This window comes from Colletotrichum siamense (genome assembly GCF_013390195.1).
Source record: "Colletotrichum siamense strain Cg363 chromosome Unknown KSG_Cg363_contig03, whole genome shotgun sequence".
Lineage (NCBI taxonomy): Eukaryota > Fungi > Ascomycota > Sordariomycetes > Glomerellales > Glomerellaceae > Colletotrichum > Colletotrichum siamense.
In genome coordinates this window covers 2,552,713-2,580,687 of record NW_023501016.1, presented here as the reverse complement: position 1 = coordinate 2,580,687, position 27,975 = coordinate 2,552,713, and the positions used below count along the sequence as shown (strand labels likewise).

The 27,975-nt window shown below is 55.4% G+C and overlaps 6 protein-coding genes across 6 annotated transcripts; 5 read left to right on the top strand and 1 right to left on the bottom strand.

The window, feature by feature from the left end:
* Positions 1-1,796: 1,796 nt before the first annotated feature.
* CGCS363_v004682 (Coiled-coil domain-containing protein 124-like protein) lies at positions 1,797-2,677 on the top strand (the record flags this gene model as incomplete). The annotated part of the gene is made up of 2 exons (XM_036636531.1): positions 1,797-1,954; positions 2,164-2,677. 2 exons carry the CDS (start codon positions 1,797-1,799, stop codon positions 2,675-2,677), a joined length of 672 nt encoding a protein of 223 aa, XP_036497989.1.
* A 647-nt stretch (positions 2,678-3,324) lies between these two features.
* On the top strand, positions 3,325-4,667 carry CGCS363_v004681 (Protein crossbronx-like protein; the record flags this gene model as incomplete). Its single annotated transcript, XM_036636530.1, has 4 exons — positions 3,325-3,386; positions 3,482-3,576; positions 3,634-4,487; positions 4,539-4,667. The coding sequence occupies 4 exons, from the start codon at positions 3,325-3,327 to the stop codon at positions 4,665-4,667; spliced, it is 1,140 nt and encodes a 379-aa protein (XP_036497988.1).
* Positions 4,668-7,318: 2,651 nt separating this feature from the next.
* On the bottom strand, positions 7,319-8,299 carry rbk1 (Ribokinase; the record flags this gene model as incomplete). The annotated part of the gene is made up of 1 exon (XM_036636529.1): positions 7,319-8,299. The coding sequence occupies one exon, from the start codon at positions 8,297-8,299 to the stop codon at positions 7,319-7,321; it is 981 nt and encodes a 326-aa protein (XP_036497987.1).
* A 2,071-nt stretch (positions 8,300-10,370) lies between these two features.
* Positions 10,371-12,378, top strand: COX2-3 (Cytochrome P450 monooxygenase COX2; the record flags this gene model as incomplete). The annotated part of the gene is made up of 9 exons (XM_036636528.1): positions 10,371-10,581; positions 10,641-10,773; positions 10,842-11,030; positions 11,093-11,241; positions 11,301-11,416; positions 11,473-11,616; positions 11,680-11,846; positions 11,906-11,986; positions 12,081-12,378. 9 exons carry the CDS (start codon positions 10,371-10,373, stop codon positions 12,376-12,378), a joined length of 1,488 nt encoding a protein of 495 aa, XP_036498908.1.
* A 4,066-nt stretch (positions 12,379-16,444) lies between these two features.
* On the top strand, positions 16,445-18,162 carry fcyB-2 (Purine-cytosine permease fcyB; the record flags this gene model as incomplete). The annotated part of the gene is made up of 4 exons (XM_036636527.1): positions 16,445-16,731; positions 16,794-16,961; positions 17,017-17,418; positions 17,466-18,162. The coding sequence occupies 4 exons, from the start codon at positions 16,445-16,447 to the stop codon at positions 18,160-18,162; spliced, it is 1,554 nt and encodes a 517-aa protein (XP_036498909.1).
* A 6,756-nt stretch (positions 18,163-24,918) lies between these two features.
* Positions 24,919-26,960, top strand: Hgd (Homogentisate 1,2-dioxygenase; the record flags this gene model as incomplete). Its single annotated transcript, XM_036636526.1, has 11 exons — positions 24,919-25,079; positions 25,135-25,315; positions 25,377-25,660; positions 25,715-25,800; positions 25,850-25,981; positions 26,034-26,112; positions 26,182-26,365; positions 26,415-26,535; positions 26,588-26,659; positions 26,713-26,784; positions 26,845-26,960. The coding sequence occupies 11 exons, from the start codon at positions 24,919-24,921 to the stop codon at positions 26,958-26,960; spliced, it is 1,488 nt and encodes a 495-aa protein (XP_036498911.1).
* Positions 26,961-27,975: the final 1,015 nt, after the last annotated feature.

Below are 27,975 nucleotides of genomic sequence, written 5' to 3'. Positions count from 1 at the left end.
AGCGAGATGCGAATGCCCCCTTCAAGCAGCTAGCTGCATGGCGTGGGCAAGCGGGCGGACCTACGACGGATGGCCTTGATCCTGAATAGGGCAGGGTGCTGCAGGAGGTACTGACCGAGGGCTCCCCTGAGTGGCTGACAGGTCGACTCGGTGAAGCAAAGGCATGGGGGATGGAGCGGTACATTGCGATCAAGTCGAGGGTACATGCTGTACGACGGCAGCCTCAGGAGGGCGGCGCAGGCAAGACTTGCATCGATATGATGGCGGCCACGACATGAAATGGTGATATTGATCTCAGGTATGTAGGATGTAGGGGTCGAGTGTAGTCGGGGAGTGACAGGATGGACGAAGACGGCACCGAGAAAACAAGGGCCAGATCTGCGGTGGGCTGGGCTGTCCGGCCGGGCAACCTCGGGGGCTGCGGAAGGAGGATGCAATGGCGCCGTTCCAATGGCATAGCGGCGGAAGAGCATTCTGAGTCGCGGGGGGGCCGGCTTAGTGGCTCCCGTCATCCCATGCCATCATGCTGGCCTACCCCAACCCTTCAGGTCGTGCTCGAGGCTTTGCTTGCTTGCTAGTTAATTAGCGGCTGCGCCAGGCAAACCGCCTGGAGCTATCGAATGTCGTGCTTTGGTTGTCTATCGATATCGGCGGAAGCACAAAACATGGAGCCGTCGATGACTTGGGAAGTGAAGCACGGGATGGGTCTCGGAGCTACAATGTCACTGTGCGGCCTTGTGGAGGAAGCGTGACGCACGTTGTTGCTCACACTGACCTACCTACCTAAGGTACCGTGCCGTACCGTAAGGTAGGTATCCACAGATCACGGCTGGCTTCCATTAGCTGGGTTAAGGTCGTGGTGTTATCCGTTAATTAGGTCTCATTCCCTTCCCTTCCCATCCCATCCCATCCCATCCCGTCCCGTCCCTCGCCCTCGGGGTCCACTGTCGCCCGTACGGTGTGTCGCACAAACACCGACACTGTATCTCGGTTGCAACCTCCAGCCCCGAATGACCTACCAGATCCGTGTGCTGTTGGCTGACGGGAAACTCGTTGGAATTCACGCGCCAGGCCCAGCTGGAGGTAGCCATTTTTGACTTGTGACACTCGATGGAAGCAATGGAAGCCGCGTTGCCTGCTGCCGAGTTATCGGAATCTGCTTGCCCGTCTTAGCGGGGGCAAGCCCCTTCGGGCTCAGATCACAGAGCACGGCAGCAGGCAAGTCACAGGTCACTGGAAGGGAAGGCCGCCATCCGCTGGGCTGCCTATTGTACAGTGCCTACCCAAGTTGCCTTCTGTTACATCGCTCCTCCGACACCGAGACGCCGACACCAACACCGACGACTGGCACTGTCCTCCTCGTTTGGCCCTTTGTGACAGTTTCTTTTTCTTCTCCCAACTTCACTCATCCCTGACGACAAGCTACTTTTTGCCGGATTCAACGCCGCGCCAGCTCCGCTCCGCTCAACCTAGTCACGACCTACATTGCTCCATTTCGCATTGTACCACACCTCAGCGGAGGAGGCAACAACGGATCCAACCTGTCCCTCTTTTCTCCCATCCGACCACTTCCCCGGGTCGCACAAACTGCCCACCGCACACGAGATTGCCTCGACGCACCAACAGGCGCCAGCCACGAACTACGCACCCGGACACAAGCTACATACCATACACATCCTAGCATAGCAACGCGTCGCATCGCATCGCATCGCACCACTACCACTACCACCACCACCACCACCACCACCATCACTGTATCCTTACCCGCGATACACACTCTACATACAGTCATAGCCATGGCCGGCAAGAAGGGAGCCGGTGAGAACAGCAAGAAGGCCGCGGGAAACGCCCGCAAGGCCGAGGCTGCAGCCCAAAAGTCTGCTGCCGAGGATGCGAAGAAGGCGGCCGCTGAGGATGCCGAATGGTCCAAGGGCTCCAAGAGCAACGCAAAGAAGTGAGTGTGTCTGACGCACCCTCCACACGGGGAGCAAAGTGTATGCGGGCGCGAACGCGGCTTCCGAATGCCGCAGCCAACACCGTCGTCCAGGACCGTCACACTTCATGCATACTGTCCCAAAACACGCCGGATCTCTGTTACCCCGCAAAGAACAAGGAAAGAAACACATGGCACAGGACATTGGCTGACACGCTGTTTGATCCCAGGGAGGCGGAAGCCGCCAAAAAGGCCGAGGCAGCCCGCAAGAAGGCTGAGCGTGAAGCCGCGTTGAAAGAGGAGGAGGCAAACACACCGGGGCGATCCGCGCCTAAGAACGCCAAAACGGCTGTCAAGAAGACCCGCGGACTCGACCTGTCGCAGTTGGACGACAAGCCCAGCGGCTCCCTTGCCGCCCTTAACGCTTCGGGTATTGACAACGCCCTTGATGCTCTGTCGCTCACAGGCTCCTCCGATGCCAAGGTTGACAGACACCCCGAGAGACGCTTCAAGGCCGCCTACGCAGCCTTTGAGGAGCGCCGACTCGCCGAGATGGATGAGGACGGCTCGGGTAAGGGTCTGCGTCTGCAGCAGAGGAAGGACAAGATCCGAAAGGAGTTTGAGAAGAGCCCCGAGAACCCTTTCAACCAGGTCAACGCCCGCTTCGATTCCAGCAAGGAGGAATTGGCGCAGCTGAAGGCCAATGAGAAGAGCAAGATCGAGAACAGGCTTGGTTCCAAGTAGACTCTCTTGTCACTCTCGCCTTCCGTACCTATGGTAGCCCTCCACCAGTTCAAGGAGATACACATACCTAGTAGATATAGCACAGAGATGATAAGGCTGGGACTCGACTAGCATCGGTCACCCACCTACGATAAAAATGACATGATTACTCGAATATGCATCTGATCATGAGGCCAAATTTGCCCCTCCATCACGATTGTGCGAATGAGATCTCTCACTGTGGTACATGACATGATATGTCTCTGGCGAACAACTGCTGCCACTGGTCGAAGAAACAGCCTGCCACGCCGTCATCCGTCTGCCACGTTGTCTCCTTGTTTTCTCCTGCCTGAACGGCCACCACAGTGTCATCACCAACGCGGGACCGACATCGCTACATTTTTTGGCGGGGTAGCTTGCCCCCTTACGTAGGTAGGTGAGGTGGGGTAGGTAGTCACCCGCCTTCCTGATAAGATAACATTCTTGAAGCTCTCTATCGCGATAAAGAATACTGGCGGCAGAATATTACACCGCCTTTCTTGACCGCCCTCAGCTGTGCATGAACAAGCCCATCGACAACCGTCTCATATTCCTAACGACATCATTATAGGCATATTTCATCTCATCAGAAAAGAGGCTATTTTACGAATGTCTCATCAAACCTCAAAATGGCGAGTCTAAGAATGGGCAGCATGCCGTCGCTGAGGCGGCAGCATCTCTTGGCCGAATTGTGAGGTTCTTCCAAGTCTCAACCCACGCCCAAGCCCCCTGAAACCGGGGGAGAGGGGGTCAGACACAAATGCGGTTGCTAACGCTTGCTCACAGTGCCGGTCTCAAGCAGGCCTGCCCGGAGGGTGTATTTGTGAGCTTGACGCCGGGAGACCCGATGCTGTGGTCGGGCGTCATGTTTGTGAGGCATGGTACTGGAAACTCATGATGAGATCACAATCAGGCAGCATGCTGAGACCATCATACAGGACCCTACGCTACGGCAATACTCAGATTTCAAATATCATTTCCCGACACATACCCGCGGCTGCCGCCACTCGTGACCTTCTCGACAGACATGTTCCACCCATTGATCACACCATTAACGACCTACATGTACACCACGGATATCCAGGACAACGGCACAGTGAGTGCAACTGACGCAGAACGCCTGCCTCCCGGCGGCTTCAGCCTACGACACGGATTCCCAGCTTGGTTTGGACGAGGAAGCCGAAGTGTGGCGGGTAGTAGGCAGGCCAGCGGTCAGCAGCAGCCACCGGCAACGCCGGCGAGAGGAGGTACATCAAGCAGTGCGGCAACGACACCGAGTTCCAAGGCTACGCCGATTGGAGGGCGTCCGGGATACCTCGACACCTCGCGACGGGAGGTTTCGACGTACGAGGTTTTGAGATACATCAGGAGCACGTTCGATGATGACAGTGTGCTTGATTCGGTGCCGCTCGAGGCTGCTGGCAACCCGGGCGCTTGGCACGCATGGCGGACGCGTCAGCGCCAGGCGGGCAATGTCACTGAAGACTCTGCAAAGCGGCCAGTGGAGGGGCAGGAAGGGGAAACTGAAGAGAAGAAGGCCGAGGGAGAGACGGCCGCGGCTGATGGCCAAGACAAGGCTGAACAGCCAGTCCCCGAGGCCGAGCCTGCTGCGCCGGCGACACCCGTCGCGAACACTATCAAGCGGAAGCCAGTGTCGGGCGTTGTGCCTACCCCGCGGCACCCTGGAGAGTGGAACTGGGAAGGAGTGTGGGAGGACAGAGTACAGAAGGGCATCGCGGCGTCCCTTTCGGAGGCGGTGCTGTACGGAGCGGCCAGCGGCGGTGACGATTTGGTGAGTCTTCTTCACCTGGAAAGTGATGAAGCAGCTGCTGACTAGGCGCAGATCAACTTCCTCGCAATGGAGGAAGGCGAGGTGGATTCTGTCCGTGAGAACCTGCAGCGGACGCTGGGAAGCGGCGCCGCGACCCCCGAAGAACGAAATAGCATGCAGGGCGTGCCTGCTGGCGAATGATTCCATGGTTTATGATAGCGACTTCCACTTTTTGTCTCATGAAAATCCTATGCTAGATGACCTTTCCTACCCCTTCCCTCTGCTGTTGCTTGAACGCAACCGCGAGAGATATTTCCATCACCGCATCCAACACTCATAGCATCGAGAACCTCAATAATAACAATCTTCAAACGCCAGCCATTGTGCGTCAGTATCTCATCTCGACTATGGGCCTATCACCAATAGCCTTTGTCGTACTGATTGTTCTCGCAACTGTATCGCTTCCACTGATCTTGTTTGCTCTGCTCTCGCGCTTCGTCTGTCGCAACTTCAGAGACGCGGCCGGCCTCCGCGAGCCCAATCCTCGACGCTAGTTCGGTCTGAGACGTGCCCGTGACGACAGCTCCAGCAACAACAGTAGCAGCCTGAGCTCTGGCTCGCGGTTTCTTACGGACTCCTGGCCTGACCTTGAGAGCACTCGAGGTCACAACGACACGCCGCCATTGGACCCTGGCACCGAGCTCATCGACTTCGCAGACGTCGTCCGATCGCCATCGCAAGCTTGGCACCCGTCGAGAGAGAGCCGCCTGGTATGGAGCTTTTCGCCGACGAGAATAGACCGGACGGCACCGCAACACCTCAACCGCTCCGAGTGCTCAAGAGATTCGGGCGTCATACTGGAGAGGTCGGAAGACCAGGGAGTATAAGGGGCGTGAGCGACTCGGACGAGAGCCGTAGTAGTACCCCCGAAGGCCCTGACAAGCCTTTGGTGGTCATAAAGAAGAGAGGCATGCAAAATGGCAGAGAAACACCTGGACAGCTTGGTTTCAAGCCGAGCCGTAATCACCGCCCTCCTCTCCCAGCATCAAAGAGTGAGACTTCTCAGCTGAAAAAGCATAGACCCCGCTAACGAAGCATAGTATTCCCCGACACTGACGACGAGGTTGGAGATGATACGATTCGCGCATCTTACGATGGCAACGACCAGATCGCACCGCTTTCATCTTGCGGTCCTTCATTTTCTGACCCGTTTAGTGCCCGTATGCCAACGAGAGATCCGGCAGTACTTGTGCCTCGGATTGTGGTGACGCCCGCAGTCAGAGCCATAGAAGGCGATAGGGGGGCTATGTGGATTGCTGTCGAAGTGTCGGCAGAGCTGTGCCAGCCGCCCGATGGCACGTTTCTTCCAATGACCCCCGTCTCCAACAATGGATTCCCGGTTCCTGGAACCGAACCTCGTCAGCTTGGAGGTACGTTGAGGCTCCGGAAGATGCCCGTGTGGTGCTAATTCTGGCTCAGATCGATACGGCTGCATGTACGATATGGATATCAAACTCATCCCTCTAGGAAATAATTGTATCCTTGAGATCATCCAGGAAGACGAACCGACCCCCAGGTAAAGTTTCGAACTAAGCTTATTGACAAGGGCTAACGAGATTACAGCATGTTATTTCCGGGATTGAAGGTTCTTGTGCTTGCGCACGTTCACTTCGAGGCCAAGGGACCTATCCCATTCAGGCCAAACGGTCATATCCGGCAACGGTCAGATGAGTTGATCGATGACCTTGAAGATCAGCTCGGGAGCTCGAGGGTAGAGTATCTCCGCATCGTGGTCAAATACAAGCACTCAGCATTCCCCAAATGCGGCAGGTCTGACACGGTTGACGGCGTTGCCGATGTGGAGACCAAGCTGGAGACATCGGCCACAGCCGCACTGCAGCACCTCAACCACAGATCACTTTGGTCTCCGTGTGCAATGCTAGCACCAAATCCACTCTTTGGCATCATCCACCAGCACTGGCCGTAGGGTACTAAGAAGGGGAGAGAGGTTATAGAGCGGATTGTTCGGCAGCGGACCCCCCCTGATGTGCCGGCCAAATCTCAGCCCAAGCCCAGAATGGAGTATACTTCGCCTACATCCATGCAAACACCACCAACCGTGCCCAGACGGGAATCAAGTCTCGGGAAGGATGGCACGGTAAGGCAGCCGGAAGCTGCCCGCATCGGGTGGTCTGAGCTCCGGCAGCCTTCGGTAGCAGGTTGGCGGAGGAGCCGCGCGGAAGATGGACAGCGCGTCCCGTCAAATGCAACGTGCCCCGAAGATTCGGCCTCCGATAACAGGGATGTCAGGTCTCCGGGAATACTGAGAAGTCCGCGCTCCATGGGGGCCGGGTTGCTCAGGACCTTGGGAGCTTCTGATGACGTGATTGCGGACGGCCAAGCAGCTGAGAGCCGGAGCCTGAGAGGCTCATTCCGTGGGCAGCGCGGGAAGCAAACCAGCCGTTGGGGCTGGGCCAGTTGGTGGTAGGAGTATGGATTATTTGCTTTTCTTTGCAATTTTACGTAGACGCAGTAGTTCATCGCGTTTCTAAACGCTTCATAATTCAACATCGGTGTTTCGTCTCTGACTTACGGCGGGACTTCACATGTGTTTCCTACGCTTTATGCTCTTGCTCGCAACGAAGTGGCTGGCCTATTACATCAAACTTTATGGCAGGACGCACATCCTCAGCCTAGTATAGCTGACAATGCAAAATTTACCTTGGACAAGGTCTCGAGGTGGGCACACTTTGAACGCATTTTCAGTCCGTGTAGTAACCTTTCAACTTTTTTCCTTTGATTGACTTTTTGGTGTTTTTAGGGGTATTTTGCTTTTACGAATTGACAAACATCTACTGCTGAAGCTCATCCCTCCACGGAATAGAGGTCTGGGCACCCTTACGCTCGACGGTCTTGGCCGCCGCGTGGTTGGCCCTGCGGATGCTCTGAGCAATGTCAAAGGTCTCGCCCTTGGCCTGCGCAGCGACGGCAGCAACGCAGTAGGCGCCGACAAAGGTGTCGCCGGCGGCCGTGGTGTCGACGACCTTGGCCTTCTCCGCGGGGATGAGCTCGGCGGCGCCCTCCTTGTTGACGTAGTAGACGCCCCGGCCGCCGAGGGTGATGACGACGTTTTGGACCTTCTTGGCGATGAACCACTCGCCGACGCGCTTCAGCCCCTCGGGGGTGTCGAGGTCGGACTCCTGACAGCCGGAGAGGATGGCGGCCTCGGTCTCGTTGACGACGAGGTGGGCGAGTCCGTCGTAGGCCTCCTCGGGGAGGCGCTGGGCGGGGGCGGGGTTCAGAAGGACGGGTACGGAGGCGGCCTTTGCGGAGCGCAGGGCGGTCAGGACGGTGTCGAGGGGAACCTCGAGCTGCATGACTAGCAGGTCGGGCTTGGGCTCGAGGGTCTGGGGAAGGGAGCCGAACTTGTCGGCGGTGACGGCGTAGTTGGCTTCCGGGGCGAGGATGATGCGGTTCTGTCCGGTGGGCTCGTCGACAACGATGATGGCCATGCCGGTCTTGAGGTCGTCGCCGACAGTGATGCGGTCGGTGTGGACGCCGTACTCGCCGAGGTGCTTCAGGAGGAGAGAGCCGTACGAGTCGGAGCCGACGGCGCCGATCATGGAGACGGAGGCGGATTCGGAGGCGGCATCGTTCGGAGACTCACGGGACCGGGAGAGCTTCGCACAGGCGACGGCTTGGTTTGCGCCCTTGCCACCGGGGGAGATGACGACCGAGTTCGACGTCAGGGTCTCGCCTGGCAGGGGGTGGTGAGGGACGTAAGATGTCAGGTCGATGTTGAGGGAGCCGAGGACGGTGATTTGAGGAGCCATTTTGGATAGTGAGGCGCGTGAGTGTCGACGCAGATGGTGTTTCGTATGCGCGCCGTTTACTTCTCTCCAGGTGTAATCGTTGGCACGATGGACTTGACAGGTTCTTTATTAGACACGTCTCGTCGTCAGTCGGGTCTTTCGACGCAGTGAAGACAATCGTGGTTCCGAGCGAGAGAATGCAGCTCGGATAACTGCGGGAGTGACAGATAACGGTAGGCGGCGTGATCCAGTGACGAGGGGCAGAAACCAGGAGCAGAGGACTTCGAAGTTTTCCCAGCCGACGGAACGTGGAGAACACTGCGGTGCAGTGCGGTGAGGGGAGGGGACCCCGCCGAGAGGGAGGGGTGGGATGATGATGCACTTGGCGGGGCAGCTGGCTGATGGCTGCCAGGTTCGCAGTTGGAAGATGGCACCGTGGGTGGAGGAGGTTAAGGGGCATGTTGGGTGGGCCTCCCCCTGAAGGATTGGCGAATGGTCCTCGGGGCTGGGACGCCCTGCAGCTTAGGGCGACTTTAGCGCTGCTGTAGAACGTCTAGAATATCCACAGAAAATAAAAAAACGCTGTGAAGAATTCGAACGCCAAAGCAGGGAAAGGAGGGATCCACCGCTTTATTTCGTGTCGTGGTGTTGGCATGGAAAAAATCGCCATCTTAGGGGGGGGAGATGGACAGGGGGCTGGCTTAGTTAGATCGTAGATAGAAGCGGCCTTCCTGTTGGTTCCTGATTGTTCGGTTTCAATGTTTTGAAGCATCAGACTGCAATGCAAGACTGCCAAATACCAAGTAAGCGTCATTAGCTTGGACATCTACCACTGCCCGCGAGGGCTAGGTCCATACTTTTACCTCGAGTTTAAGGGGCCCTGTCCTGCTAAAAGAGCCGAGCCGAAGAACGGAGCCCACCCTGAAGGTTACTTATTGTAAGCGCATCCGACCCCCTTACCGTCCATGGTTTGAATCCGATCGGGTGTTGCACTCGACGGCACGGGACCTGACGTGCTGACGTCGAAAGGGTCTGGCCTTGGTCTCTTTGCCTTGCCCCCATCCAGTGCCGTCCATCTGCCCAGGCCGGATGGATCTGAGATAGACTTGAGCATCCAGACCATGGACCAGACCCTCCAAGATTCTTCTGTCTTGTCCGAGTCTGAAATGGTTGACAAGTTGCTTCTTGCGAGTGCAGCCGTTCGTACATCTCGACCCAGCGCGACGGACTCGATTTTCCTGCCGCTACCGGCCCGGTAGCCGGGAACAGCCGACCGTTTCCATGTTTCGTTTCGGCCAACACGTGGAAATGAACGACACCACGACCGTTTAGACTTTGGGCGTGCAGACGGCATGCGACTTAGACTCGGTTTCTTGTTGCCTCTTAGCTGCTGCTCTTGCTGCTCTTGCTTCTGCCATTGCTGCTGGCTGCTGTCGACGCCGCCCTATCCTGCTCTGCCATACCATGCCATGCCACGCCACGCCACGCCACGCTGCATCGGGGTGTTAGCAGCTATGGGTCGGGGTCCTTGTTGGTGTGTGAGGTTATGTGTGCGTAAGGCTCCACGGGAGTTGGATTTTAGTTGGGATGAATGACTTGGTGAAATGCTCTAGTGGAGGGGAGCAGAAAATATTTTGAAGGCAGAAGAAAAGGCCCTGGAGAAAGACTACCGGAGACGCAAGAGCTGCACAGTAGACCTGACCTACGTTACCCAAGCAGAGGTGCCCAACGCTCTTTTCCGCAGAGGAAGGTACCTTCCCGTCCTTCCTTACCTGCCTCACTTGCCTTGCCGTACTGCGCCGTCATGCACCGGCCGACGAAGAAGGGAAGGGCCGTGTCCTGCTTGAGCCTCCTGCCTCCTACTCGTTGACAACTCAGACCAGTCTCCCCTTCGTGCTTTCCATTCTCTTAGCGCCGGGTTATCTTTATCCATCATGACCTTTTTTGTTTCTTCGTAATCCTTTTCCACTACGCCGGCCTCTGCTCTTACAAGTTCCCAATCTTGGGTCCTTTCCGGAATTGCATCCCGACCCCCCAAGACTTCGACTGAAACCGCACACGATTTCTCTCTTACATAAACGTCCGTGAGACGATGGACATCGATCAAAACAGCTCGGCCTGGACGACGACTGCCGCCTGTCTGGCCGTTGTCCTCTTTCTTTATCTTGTCAGGCCGCGGTCATCCTCATGGGGCCACCCGCCCCTACCCCCTGGCCCGCCGGGTGAATTTCTCCTTGGTCATCTGCGTGTTATTCCCAAAGAGAGAACCGCCGAGACGTATGCCGAATGGGCCAAGAAGTACAGTCAGTATCATCCCTCCGGCGCCGTCACCAAGGCTTCGTTATGACTGACACATCTTCAGAGTCAGATGTCATCTATGTCAAATCCCTCGGGCAGCCCATTATTGTGCTCAACAGCGTCGATGCTGCCAGGGATCTTCTCGACCGGAGGGGGGCCAACTACTGCGACAGGCCCAGATTCACCCTCTTTGAGGTGTAAGTTACCCCGAACTCCGTCCGGACGTGTCCTGTCGTCATGCTGAAGCAAATTACCCGCTTGCCAGCATGGGCTGGGGGAAGACGCTGACCTTCCTCCCCTTCGGGCCCCGCTGGCAGATGCACCGCAAGCTGCTGCAGACCACTTTCAGTAACACAAACGTGCGGCAGTGGTACCAACTGCAGGTCACAGAGGCCCGCAAGTCCGTCCACAGCATCATAAAGGACCCAGACAACTGGGAGGTTTCCATGAAGAGGTAAGCCGTGGCAGCGCCCAAACGGCCCTGAACCCTTAACGCCGTCGGCTGACTTTTGCCAGGTTCGCCGTCGCCATTGTCCTCAAAGTAAGTTACGGAGTTGATGTCCGAGATGACAACGACCCGTATGTAAAGATCGCCGACGATGCCATGTACGCAACTGGCAACGGCGGTGCACCCGCCAACAGCATCGTAGATGTTTTCCCCCCTGGTACGTCTCGGATTGCTGGATATTCCCAAACCCAGCACTGACAGTAATGCTCGCCGCAGCTCGCCATCTACCCAACTGGCTGGCTAGAGACTGGTCGCTGAAATTTGCGCGAGAATGGGGCTGGGCTATCCAGAAATTGCACAACGTTCCATTCGCCGTTGCTCAAGACGAGATGGTAAGTGTGCCCTTCGGCTTGTCACGTCGACGCCCGCAAAGCGCTGACAAGTCAAGGCTCGAGGCAAGGAGAACCCGTCCTTTGCGCACACGTTGTTGGAAACGTTTAATTCCAACGCCAAGAAAGGTCTGAACAACGAGTGGTCACTTGACGATATCAAGGGGGCAGCGGGCGCCATCTTCATCGCAGGGGCAGACACGGTAACTGAGCGCACCGACGAGATACTCAGACCGAGTAAGACACAACGCTGACATGAGCTTCAGACCTGGGCCACCATTGTTGTCTTTGTCCTGAACATGGTCCTCCATCCTGAGATTCAGCAGAAAGCTCAGGCATTAATCGACCGGGTCGTCGGGCAGGAGAGACTTCCGACCTTATCCGACAGACCATCCCTCCAATACATTGACCACATTGTCCAGGAGGTGTACAGGTATGGCAGACCAGTTCGACTCAGGAGCACGTGGGATGGTTGCTGAAGAAGAAACACAGATGGTCTCCGTTGGCACCGTTAGGGATTCCCCACAAGTCCCTTGAAAACGATGTCTACAACGGCATGTTCATCCCTAAGGGGTAGGTTCTCTGCCCCTCTTCACCACCACCAACCTCCGCGGCCCGAAAGGAAGCTGCATGCTTCTAGAATGAAAATGCCAACTGCTTTCCCCAGGTCCATTATTTTCGCAAACTCCCGCGCCATGACTCAAGACGAGAGGATATACCGGGACCCCAAGTCTTTCAATCCAGACCGATACAAGCCGCCCTCTGCTGGCGGCCATGGTGAGCCCTTGCCCCTTGGGCAATTTGGATTCGGTCGTCGAGTTTGTGTTGGCCGCTTTCTGGCAGACAACAGCGTCTGGATAGCTGCGGCCACGATGCTAGCCACTCTCAACATTGGCAAGAAGGTCGGGCGAGACGGCCAAGTTATCGAGCCAGAAGTGGTGTTCACTAATGGCGGTACCTGGTGAGTGCCAAGACCCATATTCTTCAGGGGGAATCCGCTGATCTGATGTCAAACAAAGCCACCCAGAGCACTTTGAATGCTCAATAACGCCGCGCAATGAGAAAGCAGCAGACTTGCTGCGACAGTCCATCTCTTCTTGAAGAGCTTAGCAACCAACAAAGTGAGGCGGTCTAGCCTCTTGGAGCTGGTGTACTAAGCTTTTAGGCTTCCGGTTGATGAAACCGTGCGCGGCCTGCATCGAGGGGGGACCTGGATGCTCGGGTTACGTTCTCTCACTGAAGAGAAGGTCCCTTGCGACAGCCAAGTCAGCTTCAGGCTCTCGAGGAAGGAACCTGAATCAAAGACGGCTGTTCTACTGGCCGAGACCGAGACATGAGGGAGGATGATTTCGGATGTCCCTTTGACAACCAAGCAATACCAACGTTGCATTTTCAAAGACAATTCCAAGGAAGTGCCGTCCACATCAACATGTAATACGGACGTAGGGATCTCCACCGTTTTTCCTGCTCGACAGTCCTGAAATAATGGAACCGTTGTTGCCACTAGAGCTTGCCGAACTTCGCCGGTTGGCTGTCGATAAATCCTGAGCTGCATTTTCTAGCTGGAGCTGCAGCTATACCAAGCCTGCATCCAGACCAAAGATGGCTTCGAATCGAGGGTCTGGATTTGCATTCGAACTGGACCCGATTGAAGAGCTCCCTGGCTAGAGGAGGGGTTCCCGCTTGGCTATCGACTTGAGATAGCCCACGTTTGGGCCGCCCCATGTCAATCTCTTCTTGCATGACGTTTGTTGTCTCTGCCTCTCATGGATTTTCTCACTTCTTCACTTGTTGCTCTTCTCCTGTGCCCTATGCCCTATGCCCTCGTTTTGAGACCGTTGGAGAAAGGGAAAATCAACGGGCGTCGTTGAGAGTCATGCGCACAAACGGTCAAAGCCATCCATCTTATTCGTCCAGTGTCAGGTCATCGCATGAGCCATGTCACCCTCCCTTAAGCGCGTTGTCGCCATCTATGAGTGAGGGAAAAAAACGTGGCAGCAGACGGGGGAAGGAGAGTGCATGAGCCGTCATTAGCAAAGCGTGAGCAGGGAGAGCAAGGGCACCTGCGCTAGCGGAGTGACTTCCGCGGCATATATCGAAACATAATGGTTGATCGTCAACGCCGGCGACGCCAGAGCCAGAGAGTCGTCCTTCCTTCTTGGATTCCGGCGCCCTATCGGTGGTCGCGATGCTAGTTCCGGGGGGTAAGCTGAGCCGCTCGCTCTAACGACAGGGTTACGACTCGTGGGATGAACTGGCCCAGGAGGGCAGCATCTCGTGCATGGGGTGAGATCTTGGATCGTTGTGTGACGGCTGAGATCTGGGAAATTTGTAACAGCGCCAAAGACGCCGGGTCTTCTAGACCGTCTAGAAGCCGCGATGGAAGGCACACCGATGGGACCACCACCTCAATAAAAAAAAGTCATGAGCCACGCCATGTGGAACTAGGATCAAGCCCCTTTGGCTCTTCATTGGGGGCTGGAGTTGGGGGCGCAACGTTGGCCGCCATCCGCCCTCCCAATTCCATAGAGTAGGAGCCGGTTTTTCGGTTTGTTCCCCTAAAAAGGGACCTCTGACTGCGACTTGCATAACAAACTAGAAGCCAAGAACGACGGTAGAGAAGCAGCTAAAGATTCATGACAACGCCGCCCAACTTTGCGCGGTCACATCGCCGATATAGGACTTCTATTTATGAGTCTGTGTGTGAGTCCATTCGTCTCGTGGGAAACGGCGGAGGTGATTCAGAATTAAGAATCACACCGACGGTCCTTCACCGCAACGTAGGTAACTTCAACCAGCACCACAAAGTTCAGCCCCGGCTCAGCTTGGCCCTTTTTCCCAGGCTTGGGCTGGCTCCCCACGGCCGGCGAAGGAACCCGCAACCCGAGTTATTCTGCCCAGGGCCGGGTGCTGGCCCCGGCGCTTCCCTTTCTTATCAGTTCGACGGACTTCCCGGAGACTCGAGAGTCCATTTTAAAGCAAGAAGCAGCCGCAGCAGCAGGAAAATTGCAGTGTAGTAGGGCCGACGGAGGCGGCCGGGGGCGGCGGCGGCAGCAGCAGCAGCAGCAGCAGCAGCATCCGCCATAGCTTTTTTCTCCGCATGTGGTGCCCCGTAGAAGTGTAGCAGGTAGCTGTAGGTAGTAATGAAGCAATTACCAAGCCGAAAACTTTGACAGCTCCGGACCCTGTCGAGACATGACGCAGATACCCGGCCACGTGCAATTGAGACAAACCGACTCGAGGGCAGCAAAGGAAGGCAACTCGTGACGGGGTGCACCGTAGGAAACGACGACAAAAAAAAAGGGGGCGACGGGAGAACAATTCCAGAAGACTCTCCAGGTTTTGGGATGTCGCGCAACGACAGGTTGCGCAAGCCTCAACGGCTAGTGCGCAAGACGGCGCACACACTTTCAGGTAGCGATAGCGTTGGAGGAATGGGCTGAAGAAAGCCCGGCCCGGCAGCTAACAAACCCTAAGAATCAGCCCAAGATTCGACACCGGCCGGCGTTTGCGGACTCTTCGTCGATCGTCGTGCCAGGCGGGTTCCCCCCCTCGTCTGCCTAGGGTTCCCAGGGTTGCTTGCCTCCAAAAGCGGCGAACCTTGCATCACTCCAACACATGCTAGAAGCTTACAGGTGAGAAGGGAGGGAGGGGTCGGGAGGAGCTTGGATGTGTTTCTGGTGCAGTGCTACTCAATATTGTGCGTGTGTGTGAAGAAGATTTGTCTCCCCCAAGTGATCCCCCAAAATTCCATCTGATACTCGGTCTTGGCTTCTTACTCTTCTTTCTCTGAAGTGCTTAACTCTCGCTCAATTCGAGCAGGACTTCTGCTTTGTGCCCGTCCGCCGTCTGATACACGCCGTACACTGCTACCCCTCATCAGCAGCAGCTCTGGCCTTTCCCCTCTTATCCCCCCCTATCCTGTTTCGCGCTTGACGAACAAACCCCCACTTGGGATGCTTGGGATGAGTTGACGAAAAAAAAGTCGTGGATTGTGAAAACTGCAATTGTGGAAATGAGATATAGTGGACGTGGAGTATTGGCATCGGTATATCGCAGGAACGTCAGCAGCCTGCGGCTTCCTTCCCCCCCTCGCCTGTCAATATTTCCACATCCATGCCGCCCCATCCAACCCCCTTGTCCCGGTAGACCTTTCCGTACGCTTAACCTTTGGGGCGAAACGGTGTTCTCGAACCGTGGCTGCGGGGGTTGGGATCGTCATATCAAGGAACGACCTTCGACGTTTTTGTAGGCATAACGATGACTCGAGCCGTTTCGGAAGACGTGAGCTTGCATACGGGCGAGTCGTAATCCCAACGTTAAATATTGTCGTCAATCTGAACGACAATTGCCTCTCTTCGTATTGCACAATCCGTGCTGGTCGACGAGACAGGTTTGTCGACCTGTTCCCCATCGTCCCATCTATCTCGACTGCTCCGCGCATATTCTTGGTTTCATCCAGACGTGGCACTCATCCAACAGCTGTCAGCTCATCACGCTCCCCCCAACCGAGTCCGCCCAGACATCGAATTCCTTCAGATATACTGGGCTGTCCGGGCCGAATCCGCCGGTCGTCGATCCCTTTTCCATTCGCACACACGGAAACTCCCCCCATCGGCCGTGTCTCCAGGTGAACTTCCAGTCGATGCCAGCGGAGATTTGTCCAAGCAAACGTTTGGAAGGTACGATCCACCATTGAGGCAGTTGCAGTCGGTCCTGGAGAGGAAGTTTCGACCAGCGGGCCACTTGCCTTTCCAAGTTTGGGGTCTTGGAAGCACGTCACCCTTACATGTTATCTTCCGCCGATCCAGTCTTGCGTATCTGTCCTGAGTTGCCGCCGACTGCTGATTGCCCGACTCCTCCCCCAACTCCGAAAGTGGCGTACTGCAGCGCGTGTTACAAGACGAGGAACGCAGCCCACACGTCGCCAAATAGCAGCCCCGGAGATTGAATGACAGAAGAGCAACAAAATCGCGCGCAGACAACGGCGATTCGGCACCCCCTATCGTTTGTCTCGGAACATCCGCTGCCATGTCCTCTCGCACATCCTTATCGCAGAAGGAGAAGGCTGAGGCATACGACATGGAGAGCCAGTCTCCGGTTTCCAAGGCCAATGGTGGCATTACCGAGCTGATGGCCGTCCAGGACGGCGAGGTTCATCAGAAGGGCAGCCGCCAAAATCCAAAGTGGTTTCAACGGCTTCTCGACGCCGGTGTAGAGGAGAATGGTATTCGACCAGTATCCATCGAAGAGCGAACCAATGAGAACTACAGCAACCTCTTCACTGTCTTCTTCTCTAGCTTGCTTTGCTTGCTTCCGTGAGTTTTGCACTGTGTCGCCGACTAAATCGGAGGAGAGACTGCTGACAGATGGTCGATAGTATTCCCACCGGAGCGCTGGCCACCGCCCAGCTGGGCCTCAGCCTCAGAGATGCGTCGCTGGTAATCATTTTCTTCGCGGCCTTGACGATCATGCCTCCGGCGTTTATGGGCATCGCAGGCTCTTATACTGGATTGAGACAACTTGTGCAGGCCAGATATTCGTTTGGGTGAGTTGGTATATCCTGTGCACACCTGACACACAACTGATCGTGTGGAATCAAGATATTACCTTGTTGGTGTCCCCCTTCTTCTGAACGCTGCAACGGTGACTGGGTTTTCTCTGTCCTCTGCGATTGCTGGAGGACAAACCCTCGCAGCTGTGAACCCGGGCCACATTGATGTCAAGGTTGGAATCGTCATCACGTGCCTCGTCAGCTTCGCTGCCTCTTTCATCGGATACCGAGCTCTCCACATGTGGGAGAGATGGCAGTGGCTCCCAAGTCTCATAGCCATCATCATCGCGGTGGGACTGGGAGGTAAGAATCTGTGGAAACAGGCTGAGGTGCCACCTGCGACCGCGTCGCAGATTCTCAACTATGGGGGTCTGATGGCTGGTTACTTCATCACATTCGGTGGGATTGCCTCGGACTTCACGGCATACCATAACCCGAACAAGACAACCAAGTGAGTTCTAAGATCTAAAGGTTAGTCGACGTACTAATAAGATCAAGATTTCGGATATTTTCATACATTTACCTTGGGATATTTTCTCCCTCGGTACCCCTTCTCATCTTGGGTGCGGCAATTGGTGGTGCGCTCAATAACGTCCCCGAGTGGAAGGCAGGATGGGATGCCTACGGTATCGGTGGCGTCATGGCTGCAATGCTGGCGCCTGCTGGCGGTTTCGGGAAGTTTCTGCTTGTGGTCCTCGCCCTGACTGTCATCGGCAATATCGCGACTTCCATGTACTCAGTTGCGCTATGCATGCAGATGATGCTGCCAGTCTTCACCAAGGTACCACGCGTCGTGTTTATCATTGTCGCCCTGGGTATCATGATACCCATGGCTATTCGCGCTGCTGAAGCATGGGCCGACTCGCTCGAGAACTTTTTGGGATTGATCGGATATTGGGCGGGCTGTTTCGACGCCGTCATAATCGAAGAGTTGGTCATCTTTCGACGCATGAAATACGACTCCTATGACCATGGCGCATGGAATGTCGCTCGCAAGCTGCCTTCTGGGTTTGCTGCGATCGGAGCGAGTCTATTGAGCTTCGGGTTGGTGATACCAGGAATGGACCAAGCGTGGTTCACAGGGCCGATTGCGAAGACGACTGGGGACATTGGGTTCGAAGTCGCGTTGGTGTTGACAGCCATATTTTATGCTCCCCTGAGGTGGCTGGAAATCAAGTTGCAGGGTCGGGTTTGAGTCCGTTGGACATGGTGGTGGAACGGGGGCCCAGGGTAGGATACACCCAGTCAGGCGAGGTATGGCAGACCGACTTTCCTGTTGATGGTTCGAGGAAGCAGTGGCATAATTCGGATTGCAGGACCCTGGCACGATAGAAGAGATTCGACAGTTATCAAAATGATACCATTTCTTGGGCGTTCAGGCGGGGTTTGCTTCGGCGGCCTGCTCCATGGTGACTACCAAGCTCAATTCCCTCCCAAGTCTCAGAAGCTTGCTCATGGCTCCAGGACTGTGCAGGTCGGCCGGTCTTTGAGGCTGCTAGACGTTAGCCAAGGCTATGGAACAGGAACAAACAGCTGCCGGGCTTGTTACCTAGGCGTCATGGCTTAGTTGCCCGCACAAGACCATGTCTTCTCCGAATTGATGCCACGCCACGCCGTTGAGTCGAGCGGCGGGTACTGGAGTTCCATCGGGGCGCTGAACTCGGTCGGGGGACACGACGACGCCGCCACGGCCAAGCCATGTAGGTGCCACAGTAACAATGACGGTGTCTACAAGTTGCTGGTAGTCAGGATGGAGAAGGGAATTGATGACTTGTGCCCCGCCCTCGATCATTACGCTGTGCAAGTTCTCGGCATGGAGGGCAGCCAGGATAGATGGCCAGTCGAAACTTGGCTTGGTTTCTCGAGAGCTGAGGAGAATGAATTTTCCGCCATGGGCCTCCAAGATGGCTTGCCTCTCGGGGTTGATACCCGTTTCCCCGACGAGTATGTACGGCGCCAGTCCGTTGCCTGCGCGGGCAACTTCGAACACTTTGCTGTGCTCTGTGAAGTTCCAGCGGCCGCGAGGGTCTAGAACAATGGGCCTCGGCTGGGCATCAAGATCTGCACCATCCATACGACAGTTCAAGCCCGGATCGTCGGCGATGACTGTCCCAACACCAACGAGTATAGCGGCATGGTGACGACGCAGATGGTGGGTCATCGCCTTGGACTCAGGACCCGAGAGGCGTGTTCGCACGCCGGGAGCGAGAGAGAGTGAGGAGTCCAATGAGGTTGCAAAGGTAAGGGTAACAAAAGGGCGGTTCTGAGTTTTGACTGACTGGACAGCAGAACCAGACCCGGAAGGTAGATGCGGCGCGAGCCAGGCGGCGTCGGCGTCGGGAATGTGTAGGGTTTCTGCCATGCCTATTGCTGCGGCCTTTTCCGCCGTCCAAAGAAGTTGAGTGGTGGTCCCAGAAGAAGCCGTTGTACAAATTTGTGCAATTTGGCAGCTCCTGCGTAGCGCAAGAGCAGAAACTGTGGCTATTCGTGTACTGACCAGGTGCCCCTAGTCGTCTGAAAGTCCAGACTGGCGTCCCTGTTCAGACTGCCAATAGAGACCGCGTCAGCCTACCTATCAGAGGGCAGGTAGACAACACAGCAGATGAATTAACGGTGTTCCGCCTGTCTAGGAGCGGGATGGTCTGCTGTTGCGATGTTGCGACTTGGCAACGGTTTCTATCCCAAGGAGTTGTGGGGGAATGAGCCGCTGGAGTTAGTGGTCCGGACGAAGTTGAGCAAAGCTCCCGGGAGCCTATAACCCGCGGGTGAATCCTTCCCCTTGAGTATCTATGACTATTCCCAAAGAACCAGGATGGCTTCGGATGACTCGAAGTTTATGTGCCTGCCGGGTAAAAGCTCTCGTCAGGTAGGATGGCAGGGCACGAGACAGAGTGCGGAGTTAACGGAGGGCGGATGGTCGGAAGAGGACGAATCTGGCCCGCCCTGAAGGAGGCAGTGTCCAAGGATGCTGCGGTGAGGTTTTTCAGATGACCAGCCAGAAACAAGGCCGGGCGAGATGTCGTAACAGCCGCGGTGATGGATGTGTACCGACAAGCCGGAGGCGGTAGGCGCACCAAACAGGATCAGAGTCAAGATCGAAGTCAGGAGGCAGATGTCGACGCCCTGGTGCTGACTACGGTAGGTAGCTTTGGGATCTGCAAGTTGTGGACGCGTCCTTTGATGTGATTCGGATGGAGGGAGGGCACGTCCAAAGTTGGAGAGCGGAGAAGTGTCCGCGGTGATAGACCTTGTTGTAACGACGTTGAACCGGGACGTGACCGGGACGTGGAATAGTCAAACGAAACGCAGACGCCAAGTCCAGAGGTACGTGGTCTAAGGAGGATGACTGTCGAATTGGGCTCGGTGTTTGCTTCGACTTCTTCCACCGATTGGTACTCTGTACTCAATCTGCAGTTCAAGTGGCGGCAGAGGCTCGGCGATTGACTCAGAAGGTCCGCAACGTCTTGTGTCAGATGGTGCTTTTTTTTTCCCTCTCTACTCCGTCCCCCTTGCTTCCTGACGAGGGTCGTGAAGCAGCGATTGTGTGCGAGATGGAGGAGGATGGATGGTGTAGGGCAAGGACGAGACGCGGACCCGGACGATCAGAGCAATGCCTAAGGCGACTGCAGGCAAGTGCAAGGCCAAATGCAAGCGCAAGTGCAAGTGCGAGTGCGATGGAGGGTAGTTGCAGTTGCAGATGGAGATGGTGATGGAGATGGGCAGGTACAAGTGCTGGTGCAAGTGGAGGTGCAAGTGCAAGTGCAAGTGCAAGTGAGGGTGAGGGTGCGAGGCAGGAAGCAGTCACGATTGGACGAGAGACCCTTCCCAACTGCCCGTCGCTCTCGCCTCAAAAACCGTTGCTTCCTTCCCATTCCAGTGAGAGCGGCCAGTCTGGTGGAGAGCGGCGGGCGGCGGCCCCGCTGACGATGCAAAGTGGACACTGAGAACTGCCACCGGGTTGGACAATGGCAGCTGAAGGTCGGATATTTGGTGCATTAGGGGACCTTGGAACTGGACATGACTGAGGATGATGTGACTGACTAACTGCTGCTGTGTGTGGTCTGGTCTGCGCTGGTCTGCATGGCAGGTTGGGTCAATGTCGATGCGTGCGCCCTTTTGCCTTTTTTCTTTTTTCCCCCTTTCATTTTTATTTTTTGCCCCTGCTTGTCTTCTCCAATTGTTTCCCCTATTGATCCGTCTTGCTTTGCCTTCCCCTCCCCCGTCCTTTTAGTTGAGAGTCAGTCAGCCGCGGCCATCACTTAAGTTGGTTGTTGCCAACTTACATGGAAGGTCACAGACTAAAAAAGCACAAGGATGGCAACGTACCCAGGGCGGGCCTACGTGCTACATATTAGCCGATCGCCAACTGAACGTCGGGTCCATCGTCGTCTAAGTGCTCACGTCGCTCGCTTAACGGCTGCTTCAGATGCTGGGAATGCAGGAGAAAAAAAGGATGTCAAGTGGCATTTGGTGGCATTGCTCGTCCTAATCCACCATCTCAAGCGCTCTTTTAGACTTTAGCCTCTCACCGACATGAGGTTGACGTCCTGTTTGCCTTTTCCGATGACCTCGTTCATCGCCCTGCCCTGCCCTGGCCTTGGCCTGCCCAGGCTCTTGTCCCCTCCCCTCCCCTGCCCTGGCTTTAACTTTCATGTCGACACCTCACTTACACCACCGCAGCAAGCGTACGTGGGACATACTTTTGCCCGACTACTGTTAGCCTGCTACTGCCTTGGTGCCCCTCATCGACCCCCAACCCCAAGTTGCAGTGGGGTTGTAAGACTTGGTACGTCGCATGCGAGTCTTTGTCGCTCCGGGCAGGCAAATCCGCATACACGGCACCTCTAATTGCACTGACCACCCCCTCTTCACCCGCTGCGGGAGGGAATCCCTTAGGGCGGCCGCGCTCGTGGCCATGGGCCAGGATCTATCTATGCCTTCCAGGTGTGAGCACACTGCTACGCAGTACTCACGATGCTGGTTCCTGATCTGTGTCCCTTTGCGTCTGACAACAAGCGCGCGTTGGGTTGGTCTGAAAGGTAAGAGACGCCGCCATACTACCTATCTTACCTACCTAGCCGTGGACCTACCTCACCATTCCACCCCCAATCCCCGAAGGCAGAGACTTTTCCCATTTTACCTTTTCCTCTCCTGCCTCAAGTACTTGCTGGCTTTGCTAATTGCTTTGCTTTCCATGTCTTATGCCCACCACACCTGCAGCAGCGGAAATCCCATTTCGGGACTATTCCGCCGGTCTCTCGCTGAAACTCCCCGGTCACGCTTTTTGGTCGCTATTACTCTTCATTCGATTCGTCACTTTTACCAAACGAAATACGCCCGTGATGGCTGGCGCATGCTCACGATCGATGCCTGGTCTGGCCTTGGCCAGGCCTTGTTACGAGACTGGACTGGGCTCTTAGAGGCGGCTGCTGTCACTCTGTGCTCTTGACTGAGGTGCATTTTGCAGCTGGACCCAGCATGCCCTGCGCCCTGGTACTGGGGCGGGCTGGAAGAGCGACTTCATGTGGTTACAACGCGACGTAGCCACCGCAGGACAAGCAAGTTACATGCGCAGGAAACAGAACCCAACTGGGCACCACATCACGCAGACCGAAACCTTATCTCCGACTTCCTCATTGGCGCCTCACTTTCGACTTCCCATAACTTACCTGCGGATATTGCTGTCCTAAAATATCTTGGTCTCGTACCAATCCCGCCAACTTCCGCCTCCCTGACTGCTTCTTCCGATTGGCCTTGCCTGTCCCGCGCTTGGTTCCTCCCATCAGCTGGTGTCGCAATTCCGGGTCTCCCTTTCATCGAATTCCCATCCCCCCTGGCCTCCGACAAGTGCCTACAACACCCAGATTCGGGTCATCCAAGCCACTGGCGCACACCACTATCAACCTTTCTTCTCATCTTCTCTCCTCCTGTGTGGGGAGACTCTACCTGGTTGCACTCGCGAGGAAACCTTAAGAAACCTTACTGGGCTACCCGCTCCTTGGCCGCGTCCACATACGCCAATCTCTGTCAAACGGTCTGCCCGCGAGGTCATCCTTACTCGGTTTAAGGCCTTGTCCGCGCACATCCTTACTCGAGAAATCAGGCCATCTGCCCAGCTATTTCCGTGAGCCATGCCTCGTGGTCTATTATCAGTCCAGAGCCCTGGGCAGCTAAACGCCGGGATTGCTTCAAGACTACGCCGTCGTTAACCTCTACCGAGCGGGCGCACTTGAGCAAGCCAACGTTCATTGGGAGGCGTCCGTTGTCTTCAGTGTAAATGGCTATTTGCGCGCCTGGAAGAAGCAGCTTGACTAGTTTTCATATCGTCAAGCAGCACACTCCGATGGGCGATGCTAGCCGTTAGGTTCAACCCATAAGAGAGGCTAATCAGGATAGATACGATGTCAAATAAGCCCCAAAGGCCGACCTGACAGCGGGATTTGCCAGCGGCGATCTGCAGGGGCCTCTGTCTGCAGTACGCCTGGTGCTAAGGTAGCCAATACCGCTGTGTCGCAGACTACTCGTGGGGCTGGTGCGACCTAGGGCATCCGAGGCATCCTGAAGTTGACCTGAAGACGCACAGCATCTTGTCCCGAGACATATTCCTCATATCCGATTGCATCTGATCGAGTGAATGCTTCGGCCAGCAGCACCCCGAGGGACCAGGCGGTCTCCGTCGTGTCTCATTCCTGAGACTGCCGAAGAAGACCAGTTGCCCAAGCCGCCACTCTGCCCGACCACCGGCACGACGCAAGTCTCTGTCTGTCGGCTGGGCACAGTGTTGGGAAAGCCGCAAAACAAAGATCTGACAACCACATACTGCCGAGGACACAAATCTCTGCGCATCTGGAGCTAGCGATTGCCGGCCGCGGGTGATGGCGTCTTTGCGCGCCAGTTGGCCCCCAATCACCGCCTCTTTTTCTCCAGGGATGTGACCACCTGCCACCCGGTCGTTCCTTCGCACTCTGATAACCCCATCCCTTACTACTGAATCTTGTTGCCATTCTGCGCCTCTTTTTGCCCGCAAATCCACCTGGCGGAGCACACAACGTTGGGGACGAATCCACAACATAACGAGCCTGACTAAGTTGGATATTCAGAAGCAGCATGAGAAGCAGTCTGAGACATACACGCTGGCCTACAGACTCAGGCTGACGAGATCGCCGGGCGAGCTTTCCAAATCCACAACACATCCCGCGTCTTCGAGGCAGAGTGGTGTTCGAAGGCAAACACGGGATCCTGGCTCGGAAAAGGGCCGACGCTTTATGGTGTTCAACTCGAACCCGTAGCAAGCGGTCAGCCCTGGCCAGCTAGCGGTCATCAACGCCGCCTGTGCGTGAGATCGGGGCTTGCTTGGTCTGATATTTCCCACTAAGGCCGCCTTTTGCCTGCGCAAAAGGCGAGCGTTGGCCAAAGCTTACATCTGCCCATTCCCAGAGGGCATTGCACTAGTGTTTCGACATTCCGGTGACATCCTGAGATCTGGCCAATACCCGAATGGGTTTGTTCACTTTGAGTTGCAACAAATCGCCCATCGCGGTGGGGGGAAGTAGGGGGGGGCAGACCAGATGCTCAGGACCCCAGCGCCGCTCCGGCAGGCAACTTGACGATACGTTCCTTGCCCAGTCTCTCGGATACGTACCGCTGCGCTGTACACCTATTGTCAGGATGTCCAAGATCAGTATCTGCGCAACCGAAGGCTGGTAAATTGACCTGCTCAGTGTCATCGGATGCAAGGGCCTTCTCTCGGTCCAGGTTGTTCGTTCCATCTTAGTAGTAACAGACGCCACAGACGGCGTACTAAGGAAGTGGAACTTCACACATTTATCACTCTTGATGCCCATCCGCCCACGAAATGGCATCCGTTCTTCACGATCTTATCCCCTTCACCGTAGACTTAAACACCAAAGTCTAGCCATTCCTTTGCTACTTTCCCGCCCTTCTCGCAACTATGGGAGCCATTGTTCAGAACTCCCAGATGTATCCGAAAGTCTCCGACCCACCTTCAACCTTCGGAGCGACCGCCCGACATCCTTTCTCGACGGAACCCACTCCGAAGGATCCGTACACCTATCAGGTTGGATTTGGGAACAGGTTTGCCTCGGAAGCCATGTAAGTTGGGCTCGTGAGAATGTCATCCGGGGGTTTTGGAGGCTGACGGGAGAAGTCCTGGAACTCTTCCACAATCGTGTAATGCACCGCAAAAGGTCAAGCACAACTTGTATTCCGAGCAGCTGAACGGCTCAACATTTGTTTCGTCCCGAGAAAACCTGCAGCATGCCTGGTTTTATCGTATTTTCCCCTCCGTGGCACATGGGAACCTGACGAAAATGCCGCGCAATCCGGATGTGAGTAATACCTCCAAATTTGCTGCTAGTCCGTTGCCCCCTGACTCTTTTGCCCGTGAAGATCGAGTCAAGATTCACATCTAGCAACGAAAATGTTGATTTCATGCCCGGTGCGCTGTGTTGGAGGGCATTCCCGATTCCTGATGTCGACGGGCCATCCATGGACTTTGTTCAGGGGCTGAAGACGATAGTCGGGCACGGGGACCCCATGAACAAGGAAGGCCAGGCTGTGCACATCTACACAGCAAACGCCTCGATGGGAAATCGCGCATTTTGCAGCAACGATGGGGATATGCTCATCGTCCCTCAGCTTGGAAGACTTGATATTCAGACGGAATTCGGGAGGTAAACTGCTCCCAGGCCCTGGAAACGTGTGGCTCTCGCTGACTTTTGCACAAGGATGATGGTGCGGCCAGGAGAGTTGGCAGTTGTTCAAACAGGCATTCGCTTCAAGGTTACACTACCAGACGGAACTGCCAGAGGCTGTAAGTATCCCTCAAAGGTGTCAGGTCAAAGATCAACTAAATGTCGTAGACGTCCAGGAATTGTTCGGAAGCCGTTACGAACTCCCGGAGCTGGGCCCCTTTGGGAGTAACGGCCTAGCCTTGCCACGAGATTTCGAGTTCCCCATCGCCTCTTTCGACATGGACAACTCTGAGTGGGAAAGTACGTCGGAACCCCCCTAAATGCATCGCAGCCTAGGCTGACTAGAACTCAGTCGTGTACAAATTATCTGGAAAGTTGTGGTCTTGCAAACAGAGCCACACACCGTTCGATGTGGTTGCGTGGGACGGCAAGTATGTTGATCGACTTACTAGCCCCTTTTTTCGTTTTCCTTTTTGGATAGCTCTTAACTCCGGCGGCAGTTACGTTCCGTTCAAATACGCCGCCGAAAAGTTTGTTACTGCAGCTTATACAGACAAAGACCAGGCCGACCCCAGCCTTTATACCGTCTTGACGGCCAAGTCCAAGATTCCCGGAGTGTCGGTGACGGACTTCATGTTCTTCTGCCCCAAGTACTCATCAGCAACCAATACCTTCCGGCCTCCGGTATTCTTCCCCCAACCGCTTCTGGGGCCTTCCGACTAACTTGACGCAGTACTACCATCGTAACATGGCCACCGAGGTCGTGGGAATTGTGTATGGCGATTACAAGGGCACGAGTCGCAACCTAGAAGCAGGCGGACTAAGCTTTCAGTCGAGTTACATGCCTCACGGTGGTAGGTCTCGGCGGTCCTCATACATATCGTCACCCACTTACACGGAGAGCAGAAACACACGAGGCCTTTGAGAAAGCTACGACAAGCGAGTTAAAGCCCCTCCGTGTGGGCGAGGGCTTCCTCGGTATGTGCGGCCCCAGTCCGTCTCCGAATTCCATGGCTAACGTGCCAATACAGGATTCATGTTCCAGATCAGCACGCATTGCGCAATAACACAGTTCGCCTTGGAAAGAAGTGGCGTATTGGAGGGTAAGAGAAACTACCAGCGTATGCATGTGCCATGTCAAACTGCTGACAATGGACAAACAGTACCTCCAGCGTCCCTCTGGGACTCGATGCAAGGCCACTTTTTCGAACATGTCCAGGAGGTGAACGAGGAGTTGAAGAGACGGGGACTGCCGGTCCTCGGATCAACGACCCAGTGATACGACTTTGCATTCCTCCCATAGCGATTCTCGTTCTCCATTTCTCATCGAGCAGCGTAGCGAAGCGATGCAAGCTTTTTAATGGACGGCATTACAAGCGATTGGAGTAATAGCCCCTTGACTGGGGTCGCAGGGCTGTGTTCTTCTACATAGGGAAAAAGCGGAGGAGACAGTCGAGGCCATCGGGCCAGTGGTTATTGCAATGAATCATTTTTTGAAGATAGATCGTACAGAATTCAGTTGTAACCGTGATTTTACGAGGAACTTCTGGCATTCAGGGGGTTGTGCGGACGCGTTAGCTGAAGCCTGGAGTAGCGCTACTTAGATACAGATATTCGTAGCTAAGTCATTCACATCCGATATGGTGTAGTGGCCAACATGATGCCCTCTCAAGACCTAGAGAGATTAGGCATAGCCCCGAGTTCGATTCTCGGTTTCGGAACATTTTGCTTTTTGATCCTTATCACTTTCTACTTGCCCTTTGTTCATCAGCTCGTTTTTTTTCTTCGCATGGCTACGAAATCCGCTTGATGCACGGCTGGTTAGTGCCTACCTTTGCCCTGGTAGATGTTGATCAGACATATATCCAGTCGAAACGCATATGCATCGAGCAGTAAAAACGGACTCTCTGGGTGGTTATAATGCGTGTAGCCTGATAAGTGTCCGCCTCCAATCCGTACATGCGACTGAACGACCGCGGAATGGCAAATCCCATTGAGTTTTCCATGCTTATCATATTTTGGGACGAGGCCGTAACACATGGCCAAATCCAATCAGGGTCTCGGCCTCGGATTCTGCAGGTGCTGCTTTTATGCAGATCATAGCGCGGGGGCACAGGGATGCAACGCTTTTCAAAGGGACGTTATTCCCTTTGCTTGAGGGTCTGCGGAGAAGGTGCCACGGTGCCGGTGTGCGAGCTGTAAGTGCCCTTTCTTTTTTTCCCTTTTTTTTTCCTTCAGTCTTTGAAGGTGAATTTATTTGGGCCAGACTCCGATGCAGCAGACCACATATATCA